The sequence below is a fragment of the Malaclemys terrapin genome, chromosome 2 (assembly GCF_027887155.1).
Source record: "Malaclemys terrapin pileata isolate rMalTer1 chromosome 2, rMalTer1.hap1, whole genome shotgun sequence".
NCBI classification, from domain to species: Eukaryota; Metazoa; Chordata; order Testudines; family Emydidae; genus Malaclemys; species Malaclemys terrapin.
The window spans coordinates 107147134-107171370 of NC_071506.1; the positions used below are offsets into that span (position 1 = coordinate 107147134).

Here is a 24237-nt window from a genome sequence, read left to right on the forward strand (position 1 = left end):
AAAAACAAAATTTGTGCACAGCTGCTTTAGGAAGAATAGAAACTCATGTCTTGCAGCAGGAATTCAGAAAATAGTAAGAAAAATGCAAGTGTCTCTGTACATGAGATAGATGAAGTCCAGTATATCAAATTACACTGGCAGAGGGCTGGGCTGGGGATTTCCAGTGGGGGTAACTTCAGTCCACCATGCAGGAGATCAGAGTACTGGGAGTTCAGTTCTTACCTGGGGGCTGAATAGATTTAAAGCATTGCACAGGAAATGCTTTCAAAAGAATGCTCAAAAGGTAACCGCACAGTGGGACATATGCAGCTTGTCATGAAAACAGGAGGTTCATTGAAAGGTAAATACCTAATGTATAGAAACTTAGCGCTGGGGAATGACACTTTAAGGTAATTCTGTTTTAGGCATTTACACCATGCCAATCACCAGTGTCAAGGCTTCCCGTTGAGATGTTTAGCATCCATCAAGTGTGTCATTCCTTTCCCCAGGGGGAAAATGGTGATAGTTTTTATTTTTGTTTGTTTGTTTTTGGTTTACATTTATTTATGATGTACTTTCATTATTAAGGCTAAGAACGTGTATGTTGCACTTGGAACAGAAGTAGTGGGGTTTGCACAGGAGTGTGTCCCATAGGTTTGGGTTAGTCCCCAAGGAAACTGGATTTGTCTGCATGGGGTGGCAATGCACACTATGGTGGTCTGCTTTCTAACGTGTTGCACACGATTTAGTAAATGTAGACTCTACTGATGCACACTAAAAGCTCCCTGGGTGTGCTTTAACATACTGCGCTTGAAACAATACTACATTAAATTGCACTTGGGAACTTTTAATGTGCACCAGCAGGATCTAAACAGGTCCGTTAGTCCACAGCATGTTACTGTGCTTTAGAAATCACAACTCCATAGTGCACACTGCCATGCCATCTGTCAACAGCACAAATGAGCTTTCCCCTTTCACTGCGTGGTTTCATTGTGCCCCAGAGATGGAGTTGATGACAGTGGTTTTCATCATGGAGTATGGAGGTGATACTTTCAGTATTTTGGGCACAAGCCCTTCAGGGACTTCAAGGTAAGAACCAAGGATCTTAAACCTGACAATATTCTATGGGGAGCCAATGTAGTTTGGTCATAAGATCATGTGTTAGAGCCAGCCATGTCTGAATTAGGGACTGAAAAACTCCTAAATAAAGGACAGCTTGGCACAAAAATAGGCAGAATAGGATATTCTGAATAGGAAACAGTGGGACATATGCAGCTTGTCATGAAAACAGGAGGTTAATTAAAGGGGAAAATAAAACTGGCACTTCTTACACAAGCGAGACAATGTAGGTGAGGTAATATTTTTATTGAACCAACGTCTATTGATGAGAGAGACAAGCTTTCGAGCTGCACACAGTGTCAGAGCTAAAAACAAGGTCGAAGAGATAATTTAGCGTAAGTAGCTAGCATGTAGTCTAAGGGACCATTCAAAGATGAAGTGGCCCATAAATTTGTAAGCACCTAGAGGACAACAGGATTATAAGGAATAGCCAGCATGGATTTGTCAAGAAAAACATCGTGCCAACCCAACAAATTTTGCTTCTTTGACAGGGTTTGGATGGGGGAAAGCAGTAGACATGATACATCTTCATTTCATAAGGCTTTTAATATAGTCCACACCTGACATTCTCATAAGCAAACTAGAGAAATGCAGTCTAGATTAAATTACTATAAGGTGGGTGCACAAGTGGGTGAAAGACCATGCTCAAACATTAGTTAACAATGACTGGCTGTCAAACTGGGAGGACGTATCTAGTGGGGTTCCATAGCGGGCTGTCCTGCATCTGATATTATAGTTCAGTTTTTAAGAAACGACGACTGAGTGGGGGGCCTGATAACAGTCTTCGAATATGTTAAAGCTGTTATAGAGAGGATTGTGATCAGTTGTTCTCCACGTCCACTGAAGGTATGACAAGAAGTAATGGGCTTAATCTGCAGCAAGGGATACTGAAGTTAGATATTAGGAAAAACTTTCTAATTATAAGGGTAGTTGAGCTCTGGAATAGGCTTCCATTTCCCACTAACATCCTGGAGCACCCAACCTGACTAATAACTAAGTTTCTATTTGCTTAAAGTGCTCTTTCTTCTTTTACATAGGCTGCTTGACCAGTCTCCCATAGGTCCAGCAACATCCAAAACTAGTACATCTCGATACGTTCCACTTAGAGTAATGAAGAACAGATAGCACAGGTATTCTGTGCTAAAGAAACTAACCAATCTTCTCCCAGTTGGTAAGCCAGGCCTGCAACTTAGAACTGATAAAAGGTAAGGCAGATCACTCTCAGCTGACTGTGCAGCTAAACTGTACAAAAACTAGAGGTGTTACTACATTCTTACTCTCAGAGTCCTGTATGTGACTCATTGCCTACTTATTTCTCAAATAACATTGATAAATTTTAGGTTAAGATTATTGGTAATGTGGAAACAGGGTTGAAGCAGGGTTTGAGAAAACACACCTTTGTTATAGATTTGCTTCACCCAAGTTTTAGGTATGCTTGGAGATGTGAGACCATGAATGTGTGAGATGGACCCACAGCCTTCATGATAAACTTAACACAAATTTATTCTGTACGCATAAAATGTCTTCTCATTACAGATTCCCACCATGGGGTATTAAGTTCACAGCCATGAAGCCTTTGCTGCAATGGTAAATAGGTATGGTGTGGAATTCACTTCTCTTCAGTATCCCTCCTCCTTTTAATCATCACCTTAATATTCACCCACAACACTCAAGCGTGTTTTCTTGTTTGTTTCTTTTGGGGAACAGTAAGACCCTTATATGTCCCACTCTCCTCCAACAACCTTTTTCGGATATACGATAAATCTTTTTGCTTTAAGAGTAGCTTTTTTAATAATTTAGAATATGATTGTTATTATGCAGCACCTTGAGCAACTCAGCAGGATGATGGTATGCAAATAAAATTATGAAAATTATTTAATGTTCCATTACTTAAATATGAAAAGCTATCATTACAGGATCTGTCTGGTAATTTTAAAATACCCACTTTTTAATGACTATATCATCCAGGCTCCATTTAAATTCTCTAATTAGGAAATATTGACCTTAGTTGTGAGTTACAGTAAGTTGTACTGGAAAGAGACCACAGGCAAAAAAACAAAAAACAATCATAGATTGTTATTCTTTCCACTGTAAACAATTTTTTTTCCATCTCTCTGCTACAACAGTGTGGTTTCTGCAAGTTTTGAAATACTAACTTTTCAGATGCTATAACAAAAAATGAATGACAAGGCAAAGATTGTGTGTGCTTGCACCTTTCAACAGAGACACACACTAGTGCCATCTATATATGTATTCTTTTTTGAAGTACTGCATTAAAATGGAGCAGATACATATACTGTACATATAAATACATAAAATTAGAAAACAACAAAATACCAAAAAAAGAGGAAAGAATAAGCCAAAAAGATTTTTAGCTATCGGCCTGTCATACATGCTAGAACAGGGATTGGCAACCTTCAGCATGCGGCTCACCAGGGTAAGCCCCTGGCGGGCCGGACTGGTTTGTTTACCTGCTGCGTCCACAGGTTCAGCTGATCGCAGATCGCACTGGCCGCGGTTCGCCACCCCCATTGGCCTGGAGTGGCAAACCGTGGCCAGTGGGAGCCACGATCGGCCGAACCTGCAGACACGGCAGGTAAACAAACCGGTCCGGCCTGCCAGGGGGTTTACCCTGGTGAGCTGCGTCCCAAAGGTTGCCGATCCCTGTGCTAGAACTAAACATGCAATTATAAAATGTATTTTAATATCAAAGACCAGATCCTCAGATAGTGTAATTATACATCAATTTACATTTCTTAAGGATCCAGATCCAAGTGTCTATCCTGAAATGTAATTAGACGTACAAACTGAAGAAATCCAGCATAAATATGTGTACTGCTTAGGGTTGCCAACTCTGACTGAAGCTATTCTGGGAGATCCCTCCCACCCCCTGACATAACGTAATGTAAATTTCTTAAAATATACTCTTAAAGTCTCCAATTGGCACAGGGCTGGCAGGCTCTCTACCTGGCTCCGTGTGGCTCCCAGGAAACAGTGACATGTCACTACTGCTCCTAGGCAGAGGAACAACCACGGGGGCTCCATGCGCTGCCCCCACCCCGAGTGCTGGCTCCGTAGCTCCCATTCGCCAAGAACCACGGCCAATGGGAGTTCTGGGGGCGGTGCCTGCGTGTGGAGGCAGCATGCAGAGCCGCCTGTCTGTGCCTCCACCTAGGAGCAAGAGGGACATGTCACTGCTTGCGGGGAGCCTCCCAAGGTAAGCGCCGCCTGGATCCGGCACCCTGAAACACCTCCCACACTCCAACCTCCTTCCCTGAGCTCCCTCCCACACCCAAACTCCCTCCCAGAGCCTGTGCCCCCAACTGCACCCAAACTCCCTCCCTCCATTGGTAACTCTTACTTAACAAGAATTTTTGACTAACCGTCACCCCCCCATTCTTCCAACATGCCGGATAACAAAGCTTTTACTGTACCACCCTAGGAATCAGTGATGTTTAAAGACTCAAAGATTTTGCTCTCATTAATAATAGCATATATTCAAAACAGTCAATAGAATTAGCCTCCCCATGATTCCTCATCTCTTGCTAATCCTAAGTGAATAGCAGAGAAGGCAGCCTTCCAATTCTCTACAAAAGCCATAGCTTAATCTGTATGGAAAAAAAAAAAAAAAAGGGTATTCACTGGATTCTTCTCCAGAGGAAGCCATGCCACAGTAAGAAAGAATCCAGATAATTCTCAGTCCTGCTCATACTCTAAAAAGACAAGTGGCTAAACTTCCAGGCAGTCACACCATAGCACTAGGAACCAATCTGGGCTGCTCATTAGCCATATTAAAGAGGCAGCAGCAGCTCCTCTTGACACAAAACCTTCAAATAAGATAAGCACAGTCTAACAGCAGCCTGCAGGAGACATGTTTCCCCAGCTGTAGGGGACAAAGGAAGCCAAAAGTGACACCAGGCCACAGAGAGTCAGTGGCACAAACCTCAGAGGGAGAAATATTCAAAGTACGGCAAGTTTAATTGATTCTGAGTTGTTATAAAACTTTCTTGAAGTTAGATTTTATGGGTTTTTTATTTTCATCTGGCTACATGGATTTATTTTCCATCTATTTCCCCTTGTATTTATGTATATATACATAACTGGTAAATACCTTTACTTAAGGAAAGTAAAGCACAATGGGGAGACTTGAACCCATAGCAAAAGACAGGAAAGTCAAACAGTATAACTGTGCTCATTCTTTTGAGCTGATATGTCATTTCTGTGACATCTATTAGTTGTGAAATAATTTCACTTTTCCTTAAGCACTGATGAACATTAGGCCAACAATTTGACCCCATTGTAATAACATTTGATTCCTAACCAACAGCATACTTAATTTAACAAAAACCTGGAATGTCTTAAAGTGGTCTTTGGAACCTTGCTATCCCTCTGTGAAGTATCATATGCTGGCAAAGGAATTAAGATTGCCCTAATAGGAACCTAAATCATTGCCAAAAATCACAATAGTTATCATGCAAGACTAATGCAGTTTAATTGCATCAAATAATTCCAAAGCAATAATTATTGCTGTATAAAATCCACACACAGCAATTCTGAGAAGGTGTGAACGGCTTACATGCTTCCCTTACATGACATCAATTTGTTTGTAAACCTCCTGATTTCTGGCACTCTGCCCCCACCTCTCCTTGTGTGCTGTCTGCTATAGAAAACCTCCTGTTCATCTGACATCAACATCAGCTGTTTGCAGTGTAGTTGTAGCAGTGTTGGCACCAGGATATTAGAGAGACAAGGTGGGTGAGGTGATATCTTTTACTGCACCGGCGAAAGAGACAAGCTTTTGAGCTACTTAGAATTCTTCTTCGGATCTGGCAATGATTAAAGGGACTGAAATAAGTCTACTTTGATAATGAAAGGACATCCAGGAATTAAAAAGTTTTTGATTAATGAATAAAATCATATAGTAGGATGATCTTTTTTATATGCACACATCCCCTAAGAGCTTCCAGATAGTTAAGTCCAAAGTGGTCTGGGAAGAATTACAAAGGGATCTCACAAAACTGGGTGACTTGGTTGATAAATGTAAAGTAATGCACATTGGAAAACATAATTCTAACTATATATATATATAGTTTATATTATATATATTGTATATAAATAAATAAAATGATGGGGTCTAAATTAGCTGTTACCACTCAAGAAAGATTTTGAAATCATTGTGGATTCTTCTCTGAAAACATTCACTCAATGTGCAACAGCAGTCAGAATGTTGGGAATCATTAGGAAAGGAACAGATAATAAGACAGAGCATAACATATAATGCCTCTATATAAATCCATTGTACGCCCACATCTTGAATACTGTGTGCAGATCTGGTCGCCCCATCTCAAAATAGCTATATAGAAATTGGAAAAGGTACAGAAAAGGGCAAAAAAATGATTAGGGGTATAGCTGTTCTATTATCATTTTTTTTTTTTTTGCCCTTTTGGAACAGCTTACATTAGGAGAGATTAATAAGACTGGCATTTTTCAGCTTGGAAAAGAGATGATAAAGAGGAGATATGATAGAGATCTATAAAATCATGACTAGTGTGGAAAAAGTATATATGGAAGTGTCATTTACTCCTTCACATAACGCAAGAACTAGGGGTCACCAAATGAAATTAATAGGCAGCAGGTCTAAAACAAACAAAAGGAAAGTATTTCTTCACACAACGCACAGTCAACCTGTGGAACTCTTTGCCAAAGGATGTTGTGAAGGCCAAAATCATAACAGGGTTCCAAAAAAGAACTAGGTAAGTTCATAGAGGATAGATCCATCAATGGCTATTAGCCAGGATGGGCAGGGATGCAAAACCATGCTCTGAAGTGTCCCTAGTCTGTTTGCCAGAAGCTGAGAATGGGTGAGGGGATGGATTACTTGATGATTACCTGTTCTATTCATTCCCTCTGAAGTACCTGGCATTGGCTACTGTCGGAAGACAGGACACTGGGCTAGAAGGACTACTGGTCTGATGTAGTATGGCCATTCTTGTGTTTATATACAAGAACCAAAAGTGTGCATTCATTTTTGTAGACAAATTAATTATGCTTTATTTGGAAAATTTGGGCCTGTGTCATTTTATTCTCATTGTAATATAATTTGTTTGAAAAATACCAACAGTAAATTAGAGAGAGAGAGAAATATGCAGTAACCTAGGCCAGAGTTTATGCCAATTCAAGATGGCTTCATTCTTTTATCAGAGAGTAATTGGCAACAACAGGCAAAAAGAATTCTGCAAGGAAATGGTTCCAATGGTTAATTACTGACACTGTTAAAAGCTTACAGCTTATTTCCAACCTGAATTTGTTTAGCTTCAACTTCCAGCCATTGGATCATGTTAAACTTTTCTCTGCTAGACTGAAGAGACCATTATTAAATACTTGTTCCCCAAGAAGGTATTTATAGACTGTAGTTAAGCTAAATAGATGGAGCTCTTTGACTTTAGCACTATAAGGAGAGGCTGTATATTAGCAGATTCATAACAAGATTTAATCTAACCAGAAATCCTCCTGGGTGGAGACTGCAGACCTTTTGGACCTATCCGCAACTGATACAAACAGCTTGAACGACCTCCTGAATGGCCTGGTTGTGTTAAGATAAAAGGCTAACACACAACTAACGTCCAAATTGTGTAAAGCAGCATCCTGCCTAGACTAATGTGGTTTCTGGAAGACTGGGAGATGGATGATTTGGCTGATGTAAAACTCAGATGACACCTTAGGTAAGAATTTAGGATATGGATGTAAAGAATTTAGGATATGGATGTTCCTGGAGGTGCGGGGGAGGCCCCACCAGTAAAGTCCTTATTTCACTCATCCTTTGGGCAGAAGTGATAGCCACCAAAAAGACCATCTTCATGGATAGATTAAGGTAGCCATCAGCTCAAAGGGAGCTCTCATAAAACATTTAAGTATTAAGTTCAGATGCCAAGCAGGAATGGATTCTTTAATCTGAAGGAAAAGGTTCCTAAACCTCTGATAAACCTCAATTTTTTGGGATGAAGGAGGCCCTCGCCCGAAGGATAGCTGCCAAGAGGACTCTGATAGAGATAATAGATTATCCTGTCTTTTTCAATTCCAGAAGGTAATCCAGAAAAAACAAGAGGAAGAATTAACAAAGGAAAGACTCTACTGTTCACACCAAAGGTTGAATCTCTTCCACTTTTGAATTTATTTGACATAGATTCTTTCCTACCCTTCAACAGAAAGTCTCTCTTCCTGTGAACCTCGAGGAGCCAACCTTTGAGGGACAGAATTCTCAGGTTGGGGTGAAAAGTGCAACTGGCATCTGGAAAGGAAATGTTGAATGGATGGAAAGCCTGACAAACGACCAGGTGAATCTAGGAAGCAGAAGACTCAGGAAGCAGGAACATTGCATCAGAAGGGAGAGGACCAGACTATCTTTGATCCAGTGGAAAGTCTGACTGACCAAGTCGGTCAGAAAACGGGCACCAATATGGATTAAACCATGGAAAGGGTAAATAAGATCTTTCCCTAGATGGAAATGAAGCTGTGCTACAGAATGGCATTCTGAACTTCAAATTGATAGGCAGAGAAATCAGATCAGGAGATCATGCAGATAATGAAACAGCTCAGTGACCCTTTTCCCAATAAGCATATAAAATGCAAAATGAGGGGCTGAAATATGGTAATCACATACTACATATGTCTGAGGCCTAAATAAAAATAGAGGACCAAATGAGATATGTGGATAAGAACATGGAAATCAATCTGATTCAACACAAGAAATCCCACCCGCACCCCAAGTTTGGACATCTATACTGCAATTTTATAGCCCTGCAGTCCCATAAGCCTGTGTCAGCTGACACAGACCAGACACAGGTGTTCTACTCCAGTGTAGACATACCCTGGGGAACCAAGACTAAAAGCCCAAGTCCTGCTGAAGTCATAGGGTCTTCATAGCTGTCCTGTTGTATGTAGAGTCTGAAAAGCTAACCCTGAATGACAATTTCTGATAAGTAGTACAGAAAGGAGGACTGCATTGTGTATCCCAACGACTCATGCCTCCCCATACTTGGGGGGCACAATCTAAAGGGGAGGACACATGAACACCCCACGTCTCCTCTGCTCTGACCCCACCTCTGCTCTGAGCCCAGCCCAGGGCTGCCGCACTGTCCCCACCCCACGTTATCTGTGGGAGGGGCAAGGGGGTGGCCTCTGTCCTCCTTCCACTGCGTCTGTCCTCCCCGCACATTCAGCCGCTCATCCTGGCAGCTAGGCTGGACAGGGAGCAGAACAGAGCCACTTCTCATGGCTGAAGCTGGCTGCTCTGGGTCACTGTTCTGTGCAGCGTCGCAGGTCCCTGAGGGAGCCTGACTGGGGAGGTGGCGGTGGCCCGCTCCCTGCCTGGGCTCTGCTGCCGATGACAGGGGCCGAGCATGCCAGGAGGAGTGGGGGCTCAGGAGATATGCTACTATGATAGTGTTATGGACTGACTCTCAATGGGTGGAAGCAGAAGCTGCCATCACAGATTCTCTACACCCAATGAATTCCCTAAATAATCAATTCTCTGTTATACGTACAGATCTGAAAAGGAGACACGGGGAAATTTGTGGCTGGGCTAATCTGGTAGAGCAGCCAAAGGAGTAGAGGCAGACTAGACTGGATTGAATGCACCAATGCTACAGACAGGAGTTTGGAGCCAGGTAGGGCCCTGAAGGAAGGGGGAGGGTGGGAGCGAGAGAAGAAAGAGGAAACATAAAAATAGGATCAATTTAATTGATTATTAGAAATTGTAGCCTTCTCAGAGCTCCTTCCAATATATAGGATCACAAATGTTCAGTACAAGTTGTAACAACTGTAACACTTCTTCCTTTTACTATGTAGCTGACACAAATTAAATTTTCAGTGAAGTGTACTATACCAAAAACTAAATTTCAGCACTTTTTCCAATCCACTTTTGAACAAGGAAGTCAGATCAAATAAGGTACTGATGTAAAAAAACCTCTCAAACAGCATTCTAAAGCAAAACAGCTAAAATGGACACAGTTAAAATATAAGAGTGATAAACTGTGTCCTATACTTCATTGATTATATGATGTTTACATTCTGAGAAACCTGCTGTGTGTAGCCATTGTGGAACTACTTTTCACCCTTGAAAATTATGGCAAATATCAAGAGTCATCAACAGTACACCAGTGGTAAGACAAGTAAAAAAAATAAACAAACAAACAAACAAACAAGAAAAGCAGTAACCTAAATCTCGAAAGACAGAGTTATGACGGTGCAACACAGCATCTTCCACCCATCACTCTAGTATACACTCATATACATGCATACAAGAACTGCAGACTTCAATGGGAGTGATGAGCAGAGTGTATACTTGAAGACAGATTTTGTTCCTAACAATCTTTTCCTTATATCAGATCCCTTTTTAACTGTAATAAGTTACTTTTGTCAGTTTAAAATCACACCTCCACTGTAGCTTTTAGAATACACTTTTAGTTAATTATATAAAACATGAGGGATACACAGTAAAAGGATACAGTACTAAAAGCCCACTTCACTTTAAAACAAGAAGAGAGGGTTTCATTTCCATAAAATAAACCACAATCTTCTTAAATATACTTACCTCAGGACAGAGTGGTATAAGAAACCTCTAAGTAGTATAATAAAAAGAAGTTATAGAAAATAATTTTAATAAAAACACACTAGTCTTCCTGATAGAAAAGTTATTGGAATGTACACAAGCAAATGGAAGATTTCTTTTTTTTAGAAAGAACACCATTTAAAATCCTTTATGGTTTACAATGTTTTTTGCCTCCTCCTCGCTACATGACTCAAAGGAGTGCACACCAGGCCTAGAGAAAAATGAAATTGAATTCCCTAGGCAGTGCTGAATATTTTATAAGTAAGTTTGGAAGATGCTTACCCTGTATTGATGGAAATGATTTCTATCAGTGGGTTCTTCCTAATCTTTGGCAAATCCAATCGAGCTCCCCCCAGCCGTTTTCCATTATCTTTTTTCTGACCCAGCAGTCTCACAGAGTGACCTTCAAATGAAGCACAAAAATACAGTACATATTAAACATGAATCCCATCACTTTACTTTAATTTATTGTTCTACACATATCAAGTGTCTGCATTTAAAACAAAAAAAACCCTGAAAAATGAAAAGAAAAAGTAATCATTTGCCCACCAACAGAGTAAGTATAAAGGGACTAACACTAACAGTTAAAATAAATCACATTAAAAATCTAATTTACTTTTCTCAGCCTATTCAATGAAAATGGACTAAACAGCTTCACTTTCATGTTCTCAAGCACTAGCAAAACACTGCAATGCTTCAGTTGTAAGCATGACAGGGTTTAAAACTATTTCTACATTTTTAAAAATATGAATAGAAATTCATTTTTTAAAATAATTAACTACATTTTAATTAATTGGTCTTAAAGCTTATTACAGTGGTTTTCAACCTTTTTTCTTTTGCAGACCCCTAAAAAATTTTGAATGGAGGTGTGAACCCCTTTGGGAATCTTAGACAGTCAGATCACAGGTTGAAAACCACTGGCTTATTACATAACAGAACCTAAATTTTGGATCTAATTTATTCTCATTGTATCAATTTGAGCAAAAATGCTTACTAAGTCTCTACTGGCAGGGTGATAGTATATTGTATAGATTCAGAAGAGACACCCCAGATCAGAGAATGAACTTCATCATAACTTACTTCCTAAGGCCAGTGGTGCACAAGGAGCACTATCTACAAGTGGTATTTTCATGCTGTGTGCAGATGTGTATCAGCTACACCATTGTCTCCATGACCCCTGTCTACGGACTTACAAAGCACACATGCCAGCGGTTCACTCACCTTCAAAAGCAAAATATTGCAATGAAGAGCACAAACAATGTCTTTATAATAGCCAGAGGTTGCGTGTAATGCCCCAGAGTGACAAACAGGAGAACACTTAAGGGCCATATCTCCACAAGCCTAGATTGAGATAGGAGGGTAAAGCAAGTAAAACTCATGGCTGAATATCTGATGGAGATGGAAAGAGGCCTGGCTGGACATCTGATAGAGGTGGGAAAAGGTTACTAGTAAAAAAAAAAAAAAAAAAAAAATCAAATATTCTTCAAGGCTATTAGAATAATCTTTTTCAGTAGACGACGGGGAAAAATGGGAAGCTCTTCTTTGATAATGTATGATACTTGCCATGAATATTTTGTTTTTAAATATACCATTAAAAATAAAACTACCCTCAGGAGGAAAAAAAAAAAGCATTAAATAAACAATGAAGTAGCAACTGAACTAAGTCCAAATTGCTTCAGTGAAATGGATTTCAAGTTCAACTCAAATAAAAAACAAGGGCCAAGCAAGTTTGCTCATTCCTACTATACCAATAGCTCCGCTTAGAAAATTAAATAATTCATCCATCAATCATGGTGTCTCTCCTCTAAGGGCTTTCCTCAGACATTATGTAATTTAAGAATAATGTGGCATTCATACTGTGATCTCTTCCTATAATATGGCTACAGTAACTCACAGTCAAGCAGCTGCATTTGGCATACCGTTCCTTTCTGATTCTTAATATAAGTAAAACTTTTCAATCAAAAACTATTTAATGAAGAAGTGAGCAAGATTAGCATGATAATGTAATAATTAATACTATAACAAATATCAAAAGTTCAATGATGCCTGGGAAAGGAATACTATTTTTGTACTAGCACATGACAGAAATTTCATTACATCCTGCTGTGAATTCAGTAATATGCTGCCTTTGCTAATAACATTTGCTAAATTATTCATCTCCACTATCCCATACAAATAGCAATATCTCTGTCTAATGATATAACTAGTTATTTTCCAATCCAATGGTTCATTAAGGAGTCACCAACCTAACAAAATGCATTTTATATATTTTTAATAATAATGGAAGTATAGCAGTATGACTTGAATAGAAATTAAACTGGGAGCAGCGTACCCCCTTTCTCTATTTCTTATAAATACTGTATCTCTGCAAAAATCTGAACTGAAGGAAAAAGTAAGTTAGTGTGAACAACGGATAGAGAGTTTACTGCTACAGTGGCTTATTTGGAATGGGTTATTTTTTCCAAGCAGAAATCAACAATAAATGGTCTTCCCAAATCATAAATACGAATTAAGAGTAAAGGCAATAAATAGTGTAGATCAGTAGTTCTCAAAGCCGGTCCTCCGCTTGTTCAGGGAAAGCCCCTGGCGGGCGGAGACGGTTTGTTTACCGGCCACGTCTGGAGGTTCGGCCGATTGCGGCTCCCACTGGCCGCACTTCGCCACTCCAGGTCAATGGGGGCTGTGGGAAGGGCGGCCAGCACATGTAAAACTGTTGTAAAAATAGGCAAATATCTAAATGAGTTGATGTACTCCCTGGAAGACCTCTGCGTACCCATAGGGGTACGTGTACCTCTGGTTGAGAGCCACTGGGTTAGAAGACCTGACTCTCCTTTGCCTTCATGACACAGGCAAAGAGTCCACATGACATATTTTACCCTCTGCATGTGGTCCACATTAGACCTTGCTCCCACCCAACCACTCTGTTATGTGCTGGACACACTGCTCCATCCTCCCTCACTCTCCTAATATTATCAGAGATTCCACTAGTACAGATAGAGAAAGCAATTATCCACATCCCGTCTGACACATGTGCTATTGATTCCAAACATCCTACACCCATTTGTAAGATGGACCCAAGATCTTTTTATACCTAATATGAACAGGAAAGGTTGGTCCAGGCACTCTCAAAGAAACAACACTTTGATGCTTCATATATGCAAGAAGGAAGGCAACTTCTTTCATGTGACAACTTTCAGAAGTCCCCCATCAATAAGAAGAGGATAAGCAAAGGTAAGGGGAGCAATGTTTCAACTGATACCATAATTTAGTATTTACAGAATGCCTGTACTTTTGTAGAGGGAGTCCTCGGACTTACGACACAATTCATTCCTCAGAATTGCAATGTAAATCAAAACGTTGTAAGCCGAAACCGCTTTTCCCATAGGAATAAATGGTATGAAGAGGGAATTAGTTCCTGAACCAAGGCATGATACACTATTTTCATCACAATAACCCAGATTTTTGTACTAAATGAATTATAGATGACCAATATTGCAACATCAATGTATTTATGTACACTGTATTTTGTAAACACCATTCAAATAAACATATAAACTCACATATGCTGCTCCGAATACTGGCTACACAGGCTCAGAAAGCCAGGGAGAATGGCACAAATGCTGAACCTCAGCCAATCACTGTTCAAGCTTTCTGACTGGCTGAGCCCAGGGCCAGGAGCCAATCAAAAACAAGTGGCAACCCTACCCAGCAACAAGCTACCACGCTGCCTTGAAGGCAATCAGAACTGATCCCTTCCAGCTCCATACCACTATAATGCAACGAGGATGTGATTTCAAGTGAACTTCATGCAAATCGAGCGTCGGAAGGATGAAACAAGCATCATAGGGGCGAAACGGGCCGTCAATTGAAAAGCGTCGTAAGTGGCGTCCGACATTAGTCTGGCGTCATAAGTCAGAGGACTCCCTGTATTTTGAACTACAACACTCTCAATTCCTGGCACATTGAAACTTTTGTTTTTCAACCTCAGCTACAAATTTGTGACCTTCAAACTCCCTCCCCCAATAAATACAACAAAGACAGTTTTGTTTTAAACAATAGCTTAAGAATTTGTTGACTACTTTGTTTCTATTAAGAAACCAATAGGATTTTATAAAACTGAATTCCTACATCTCTTTACATAATGTAGATCTTTCCTCCCGCTGTATTTTTGTTTGTTTTCATTATAAACCTTAAAAATAAATATTTCATCTCCCAAAAGGGAAAGATAAGCAACATTCCCCTAAATTAACTGACCGATATCAGTTCCAAACTAATGTCGGGCATGATGTAGAAAATAGTAGCACAAAATCACATTTATGAACACCTTACACAGCATCAGATTATGAAAGAGAAAAAGCTGTGATCAGGTTCCCTTCCAAGGCCTTTCCTCTGAGTAAGTTTATCTACCTTTCTGACTGTACAGCATGGAAGCCATGGGTAATTTTGTGAACGTTTTCCTAAACCAAAACACAAGCATTTTCATATGCTTCTGCACAAAACATTTTGAATAAAATTTGAGTTAATAAACCAAAGTACAATAAGCAATGGTCTTCCATGTTGGCTATCAAACAAAAAATCCCCGAAAGTTTGTTTACAGCTTACAGTGTTGAATCAGATGACTAGATTCACACAAGGGTCATGTTTTTAAAACTATCCTTTTACATTTGGATATACGTTTGTCCTGTGATCCATGAGAGTCCAGAACCTATCTATAGCTGTAGTAATCTCTTGCACAATAATGATGACAAGACAGATATATTTCTATTTGCACTACCATATACGCAGACAAAAAAACCTGTACTTTATGCAACATTTGAAAGAAGTTTAAAGATTTGGCTAAAGCTTCAGAGCAACTAGACAATTACTGAATCAAAACAATAAATGGACACAAATCTGACATCAGGAATCATAACATTCAAAAACCAGTAGGAGAACACTTCAATCTCTCTGGTCACTCAGTAACAGACCTCAAAGTGGCAATTCTTCAACAACAAAAACTTAAAAAACAGACTCCAATGTAAAGCTGCAGAACTGGAATTAATTTCCAAACTAGATAACATCAGCTTAGGCCTGAATAAAGACTTGGAGCGGTTGGGTCATTACAAAATCTAAACTTGATTTCCCCAATACTTAAATTTCTCCCTACTGTTACTCACACCTTCTGGTCAACTGTCTGTAATGGGCCACTCTCTTACCACTTCAAAAGTTATTTTTCCTCCCTTGGTATCCTGCTGTTAATTGATTTTTCTTGTTAGACTGAACTAACACTTGGTAAAGCACCCCCATCATGTATTTATACGTGCTCCTGTATTTTTTACTTCATACATCTGATGAAGTGGGTACTAGCCCACAGAAACTTATGCCCAAATAAATTTGTTAGTCTCTAAGGTGCCACAAGGACTCCTCATTTTTTTTGCCGAATAATCAATGCAGATTATGATGCTAACCAGATCCAGTCAAGAGTTCTGCAGGGCAGAACACTCATACCAAGTGTTAATGGGATCGTGTTAGAAATAATTTAAAATCAATCAAGGTTCACTGAAGTGCAGAGATGAAGGTTTCAGTAATAACTCACATTTACACACAAATCAGCAAACACAACTCATTCCACTTGGAACAGTCACAAAAAGCCCAATGTTAGAACAAACAAAACAGGAAATATCTTCAAATATCTTTTCAGTTCACCTAAACCACAGTTTCTCAACTTTTTCAGGTTGGTAACACCTTATTCAAGGTTAACATTTCCACATTATATTATATTATATTGTATTATATTATAAAAGAGAAAAAAAGTGTCAAGAAAAATGGCAAGCCCCTATAATTTATTTTTGAGTGTTCATTTCAAAAGATTGACAGACAGTACTTGAGCTTGCTGGGAGTGACATTTTCTTTCCTTTAGATTGTAACAAACCTTTCAAAGCCTCATGGCCTATCATGATCCTTCTGGGGGTTGGGATTCACCGGCTGAGAAACAATAACTATGCCTTCAAGTCACAGGAATTATATTCAAAGGGTTCAAGCAGTACTGACTTATTTTTGCCAGTTTGAGATGTTAGGATGATTTTGTGTGGAGGAACTTGACTGAAGGATCATGTACATCTAAATTCAGCGAGTGAATTTCAGTGCTACCAGATAAAATAGATATTAACAGACCTATTGAGTTTCAAAAACAGCCCCAAAGTAGCTTCATTCTGTCAGTAATTTGAGCAACCAATGAGAATCTGCAGGAAATAAAAACTCATTGGAAGATGGAACAGCTAATCCACCATTAGTTCATTTCCTAAATCCCCACACGCTATTTGTTAGAACTATGACCCAGAATTTGCCACTCAAAGAGTACTTCTGGTTGGGCACAGTAATATTTTCAGGATATTACCTATAAAATAGACCAAAGTTCAACTATCTGCAACAGCTGAAAAACACATGACTAGCTTTGAAAAGTCTTCAAAGATGCAGGAAGCCCAAAATCTTGAAAATACTAGTTCATATTGTTTTCATTTTGCTCTATTACTAGCTCTTTCTTGTGCTACTTCCACCACCTATTCTTAAAGTATAATCACTATTTCCGCAAAGAGGATTTTATTTACCCCCAACAGGGCTGCCAAGTCTTCCATATTTCACACAAGTGTCTCTTACCCACCTGCTTTAGTCTTTTTCTGCATCTTCAGAAAGCCAACATTACACACTAATCTCACATACTCTTGCATATGTATACACTGCCTTCCACTGCCATCCCCTCCTACTAAGTGCAGAGCTTCCTTTTCTCTAATGGTAATGCTGGCCCAGAGGCACAAAGAGGCAATGAAGTTGGGGGATGTAGAGAATCTGCAGGCTGAAGACATAGGAAGAAATCTCCTCAAAGAAAAGGCTGAAGGAAGGGCAGATAAGGAGAAAGGCAAAGTGTTGAAGAACACAAAGCTGTCACACAGGTTTAAGAAAAGTGTTTGTATGTGGGTGCGGGAGGTGGGAATCGGAGCAAAACTGTGCGGGTTGAATGGAGGGAAAGACAGAAGTTATGGGCTATAAAGCAATTAAATAGAGAAAAAATGAACTAAAATATTAGATGGAGGAGAGAATACAGAACAGTGAGATCAAAGAATATAGTGAAAGACAGAAGAAATTGATGTGGGGTAGAGACGAAAAAGGTAGGGTTACCATATTTTGTCCCTCCTAATGGAGGACACTCCCGGGGGCCCCGCCCACGCCCCCAGCCCCGCCCACGCCCACGCCCCAACTCCGCCCCCTCCCAAAGTCTCCGCCCCCTCCCCTGCTTCCCGCGAACATTTAATTCGCGGGAAGCCTGAAGCAGGTAAGGGGGGGTGGGAGGAGGCGCGGCCCGGCCCAGCCCAGCTCAGCCCAGGCTGGCTCCCCCGGCGGCTCCAGCCTGGGTCGGCTCGGGCCCTGGGGTGCCGACCCCGGCCGACCACCCCCGGCGGCCCGGCGCACCCCCCGCCCCGCGGGCCCGGCCCCCCGCCCACCGATCCCGGCCCCCCGACCCGCGGGCCCGGCCCGGCCCCCCGACCCGCGGGCCCGGCCCGGCCCCCCGACCCCGGCCCGGCTCCCCGACCCGCGGGCCCGGCTCCCGGCCCGGCCCGGCACCATGCCCCCGGCCCCGCACAAAGAGGCCCCGGCCAAGCCTCCCGATTTTCCCGGACATGCCCGGCTTTTGGGGATTTCCCCCCGGACGGGGATTTGAGCCCCCAAAAGCCGGACATGTCCGGGAAAATCCGGACGTATGGTAACCCTAGAAAAAGGAAAACAACAAAACTGCAATTGAAGGTTAAGAGGTACAGAGTGGAATATGAAGAAAGACAGAGAAATTGCATTCTGCCAGAAACAGTGCCTCCTGTCATCACAGAGAGGAATCCTGCTTCCAGAAAAACCAGTTTGGTGTTAAGTGTCAAGAGAATGAAAGGGAGAATAATTTCTTTTCCCTACTCTACTAGTCTAAGGGGAGAGAGAGAGTGAGTGAGTGTGTGTGTGTGTGTGTGCGCGCGCGCTGAAGAATTTCCGCGGTTCTGACAAAATGTGGAGATCACCTCTCTACCACCAGCCTGGGTAGACGTAAGAAAAAAGTGTCAAACTATGCTAGCTTGGAAATGCTTCTAGTTTACAGTTGTCTTTCAGAGTTGTTTTTGGTTGGGTTGAGTGGCTGAGTGTGTCGGCCACCTGGCTTTTCACAACCTCAGTTACTGCAGGGATTGAAAACCTCAGGCAAGAATAACTTCATTTTGGTATCTGTTAAAAGAGCAATCTGTTACAAGAATGAAGTGGCAACTCTCTTCTATTCAACATTAAGCACTTTCATTCTGAACAGTAAGTTTCAGCCAAGAGATCAACTTTCTTCCAGCTAAAAGAACAGGAGTACTTGTGGTACCTTAGAGACTAACAAATTTATTTCAGCATAAGCTTTCGTGGGCTACAACTCACTTCTTCAGATGCAACTTGTCTAGTTTTTGTAAAGTCTATCCATGAGGAAGTTTGTGTGGAAGGTTGGTTTTTCATGAGAGTATCCAGTTTTGAGAGTTCAGTCTTGATCTTTCCCTGTTTGCTGTATAGGATGTTGATCAGGTGGTTTCGCAGTTTCTTTGAGAGCGTGTGGCACAATCTCTCAGCATAGTCTGTGGGATATGTAGATTATAATGGATTTTTTACCTTTAGTCCTTTTGGTATGATGTCCATCTGTTTGCATTTGGAAAGGAAGATGCATCTGAAGAAGTGGGCTGTAGCCTACGAAAGCTTATGCTGAAATAAATTTGTTAATCTTTAAGGTGCCACAAGTACTCCTGTTCTTTTTGCGGATACAGACTAACATGGCTGCTACTTTGAAACCTTTCTTCCAGCTGTGCAGTTGAACACAAGCAGCAGGATCTTTGATGATGGACAGCTATCTAAACAAGTGCTTTTGAACCATTTAACAAGACTAACAGTAGAATTAAGTATTAACTAAGATGTAGTGGCATATCCCATATCACCTGACTCTACACTAAGTGCCATCTTGTGGGATGAAATTGATTCCACAAAGAACAGAAATTTAACAAAAATCAAAAGCAGGAGAGTGTGTGCCCCAATGTCATGCGGGGTGATAAGTGTTTTGCACTGTCAGGCAGTAGGACCTAATGACGCTCTTGTTCCTCCCTATATATCAGCAACAGCTAGGAATGCTATAAAGGAAGTGTTAAACTCTTTCTTTAATTCATGAAACAGTAATTAAGACTAATTTTAGCCATGCAGATAATATCTAACTACAAAAGGTAGAAGACAAAACAACAACAAAATGTTGTTGGTCCTTGGATAAGTCACAATCTCTATGTTGTTCTATTAAGTCATCCGTAAAGTACCCATATGTTACATCCCCTTGTGCTATATCCATTTGTGTAACCCATTTGTTGTATCACCAAATCCCTCAACCAGTAAGTCATCTGTGCTTTCAAGCAGCACTGACTCCATGAAATGCATTATTTTTTAAAGTGGCATCATTACTCACACATTGTATCTGAGAGACTGGTCTTATACTGTAGCAAGACAGTCCAGTACAAGTACTTGCGAAGGCAACTGTGAGCACAAGGAATGCATGGTTGCAAATGTAAATTTTACTGTCAATAAGAGGCATCCCCTCACACCTTAAATGCAGGTGCCCAAAACCTGGAAAATTGGCTACAACAGGAAAGGTATATTTCTGTTAATTAAATTATCGTGGCAATGTGTGAAAAACTCAGTTTCCCATTAGACCCCGCAGGCTTTGAAACATCTCACTGTACTAAAAACCCCCAAACAGCTAGTAGAAATAAAGTTAGTAAGGGAGATTAACTTGATTCCTATAGAATCTCAACTTCCTCCCATGCAGGGACTCTCACTTTCCAAATAGGCTTATTTGCAGAAGTACAGTATTATTCTAAGTTACACATGATACTGCAAACAAGAGTCAATAAAGATTACACTGGTATAAAGTAGTCCAGATTGTATCCATGCAAAACTACTAAATTCAGAAATATCCCAACCCAAGCATTTTTATTTATAATAGTTTGACTATACAGAGCATCAGGGAAACCCTCATATTAATAAAGTAGCAAGCAAGCGAAACAACAATGTTGTATGATCTTAGGTAGTCTAGCATTAGTTCAATATATCTACGGAAAGTTTTCTCCCCACACATTTTTTTAACCTACCTGGAGACACTGGAGCCCAAAAATGTCACAGTATAATGCATTTTTACATTAGATTTTCTGCTCACCAGATATATTCTCCACCACAAGCACCAATATAGTTCAGAGTTAGCCATTGTTTTCATTATATAAACGCCTGAAAATAGGAGGCTAACAGTAAAAATTTACAGTAGCCTAAAACAGGATGCAGGGTCTTGTCAGGTCAGGCATATAATGTTCCTCGTACCATGAAACTCAGTACAACCTGCTGCGAGTTGCGTGGTCAACAACTGAACTCAGTGAGTGGTAGGGGGCATGCCAGATACTGACAGGTATAAAAAAACGGTATCCATAAACAAGTAACTTAATCTGGTACTGCTGCCTTGCAGCTAGTTCTTGGTTGAAGAAAGGATAGAGGAGAAAATCCTGAATCACATCCGCTGAGGACATAACAGGCATTTGGAACTGAAACTCAGCTGTGCCCTCCAGCATCTCCTATAGCTAGCTTCCAAACATCTTTGTCCCTAAGCCTTTGGGCCCAGTCCGTATTTAGAGAGAGCGGCTTTAATCCTAACGCGAGCATCTGTCTCCTTTTTTCTGCCTAGGCATATGTGCTGAAGATTTGGTTAAGATGGTTGTCCTCTTCAAACTTACTTGTTGGAATGGGAGGACACTACGTACTGATATGTCGAAAGATCTAGAGAACGCCAATGACTCCAGGAAACTTGCCAGCATTGACAAAGTTCGAGAAGCTTGACACCGACATAGTCATTCTCTCTGAAACCAGAGAAGCTGACACAGGGTCTCTACACAGGATGCATTACACTCTTTTCTAAATACAGGGAGGATTTTGCACACACAAAGTCATTAGTATGCATGAATATTCCATTCCAACATCAGAACATTTTATATCACTAAGAATATTTATCACAAGCAGCTTTGGAACATCATCAGTATATATGTCGCTACCCTTTCTTCTGTTCCTAAAGAGAAGAACTTGTTTTATTAGTAACTCAACAGCATCATTAGGAAGATACCATCCGATGACCAACTATCTACTTGGAGATATCAATGCTAGAGTTGGCTCAGATTATAAAATGAGGTTGCTGTGCATTGGCCACCAGGGAGTGGGAATGGGCAAACACCACTAGAGATCTGTACCCACCAAGGATTGTGCATTAACACCGCCTACTTCCAAGACAGTCATTGCTGGGAGGGCTCATGGAGACACCTCACAAATGGACACTGACACCAACTGGATTTGTCACCCATAGGAAAAATCTACAGGATGTTCACATGCTTGCCATTTTCACAGTGCAGACTGTGACAGATCATATGCTTGAATGCTGCAAAACAAGGCTTTAAGTACAGAAATCCCAGTGTACTAAAGAAAGTTCTTGTCCATGCATTAACTTAAACAAACTCAGAAGACCAAAGAAGTGGTACCAACTCATTACAAATCTCAGGGAAGCTATGTAATTGATTGCATCTCCTTTGAATACTGATGCATCATGGAATATATCAGAATGAATATCCATATAGCTGTAACCTGGGCTTTTTGTAAAAACATTGCAGATGATAAAGACTGGTTTGCAGCACACTATAAAGAAATACTTCCAGTTATTGAAGCAAAATGCACCACCATCACAACAGGGACCCCTCTTCTGAGATATGTGCTAACCTCAGATTGGTCAAGAGCACACTGCAACAAATAAGAAGGCAATGTGCTCAATCATAGTGGCTTGATCTGTGCAAGAAAATACAAATGTCTTTTGAGAATGGAGATTTAAGAGGTATGTATGATGGAATCAAGGAAGCAATAGTCAAGAAGACTGCTCCACTGAAATCTCTTAATGGAGACATCACAGACAGAAGCAAACAGATGCAATGTTGGGTGGAACATTATCACAAACTCTATTCACATGAAACCACTGTTTCTGAAGCAGTGTTAAATGTGATCCCGAGACTCCAGACTATTGAAGAGCTTGATATAGAACCTTATATAAATGAACTTGAGAAGGCAATCACCTCCCTAGCCCCAGGAAAGGCTACAGGAAAAGATGGGATTGCAGCTTAAATATTGAAGCAAGGACAGGATGTGCTTAAACATCTGCACAATGTCTTGCTTGCTTGCTGAAGGGAAGGAGAGGTACCACAAGACATGGAGGATACCAACATCATAACACTGCACAAAACCAAAGGAGATTGGAATGATTGTAAGAAACAGAGGAATCTCTCTCCTTAGTGTTGCTGGTAAGGAATTCACATGAGTCATTCTCTTGCAGCACACATATAACCACAGTCAGCGTGTCTTCCATGTCAGTACATTAACTATCAACATGGTCTTTTGCACCGAGACAACTTAACGAAAAGGGCCAACGTAAGGAAAACCTCTCTACGTGGCCTTCACAGACCTTACAAAGGCTTTGGATCTGGTCAGCTGAAAGGGCCTTTTCCATTTGCTAGAAATAATTGGTTGCCCTCCAAACTTACTCAGTCTGGTTCAATCATTCCATGATGGCATGAAGACTACAATCCAATCCGATGGTTGATATCTGACAGATTTGAAATCCACTGTGCTGTCAAACAGTGATACATTTTGGCACCATACTCTTCGGTATATTCTCCTCTTTGCTGCATAGTTATGCTTTGTCGCATAGTAGAAAGGATGTACATTTTTATACAATATCAAGTGGAAAATTCTTCAAGATTGCATGTCTAAGAGCAAAAACAAAATCAAACAAATCTCAAAATTACTGACAAGAAAACTTATTTTTGCCAGTGACCATGTTCATTGCGCATAGTGAAAAGGAGCATCAGCAACTTTGCAATAGCTTTATGCTAACTTGTAATAAATTTGGACTAACCATCACTCTAAAGATACAGTGTTTATGGCACAACGTGTTGACAGCACCAGAAGTATCAATACTAGCAACACACTGGAATTTGTGCGTAAGTTCTTCTAACTACAATCAATTGTATTGGATAATTTATCACTAGACATGCTAAAGTCTCACATTAGGAAGGCAACCACCACATTTCGCCAGCTGACTAGACGCATGTGGGACAATGAACATCAAAGTACGGTTCCACCAGAAGTGCGTTTTGAGCATACTGCTGTATGGTGGCAAGGGCTGGACCACCTACAGCATGTGTAAGAGAAGGCTAAACACTTCCCACTCCTCCTTGCGTCATCATATTCTAAAAATGATGTGGGAAACTAAAATTCCTGACACCGAAGTACTCAAGAAAGAAAATTACGAAGTCTAATTATATTCTCAAACACAGACATCTGTATTGGCTGGGTTATCTGCATTGGATGGACGATGGATGCATTCCAAAGTATCTCCTGTATGGAGAACTTGGGGATGCTCCAAGGCCACT

The 24237-nt window shown here is 40.6% G+C and overlaps 1 protein-coding gene across 3 annotated transcripts in view; it reads right to left on the reverse strand.

Moving 5' to 3' along the window:
* The window catches only part of CDKAL1 (CDK5 regulatory subunit associated protein 1 like 1), a 774423-nt gene that overhangs the window by 525785 nt on the left and 224401 nt on the right, over positions 1–24237 (reverse strand). For all 3 annotated transcript variants that reach the window (XM_054018031.1, XM_054018029.1, XM_054018030.1), the window contains exon 8: positions 10991–11111. In XM_054018031.1, the coding sequence (XP_053874006.1) occupies positions 10991–11111 (121 nt within the window). The remainder of the gene's footprint in view (positions 1–10990; positions 11112–24237) is intronic.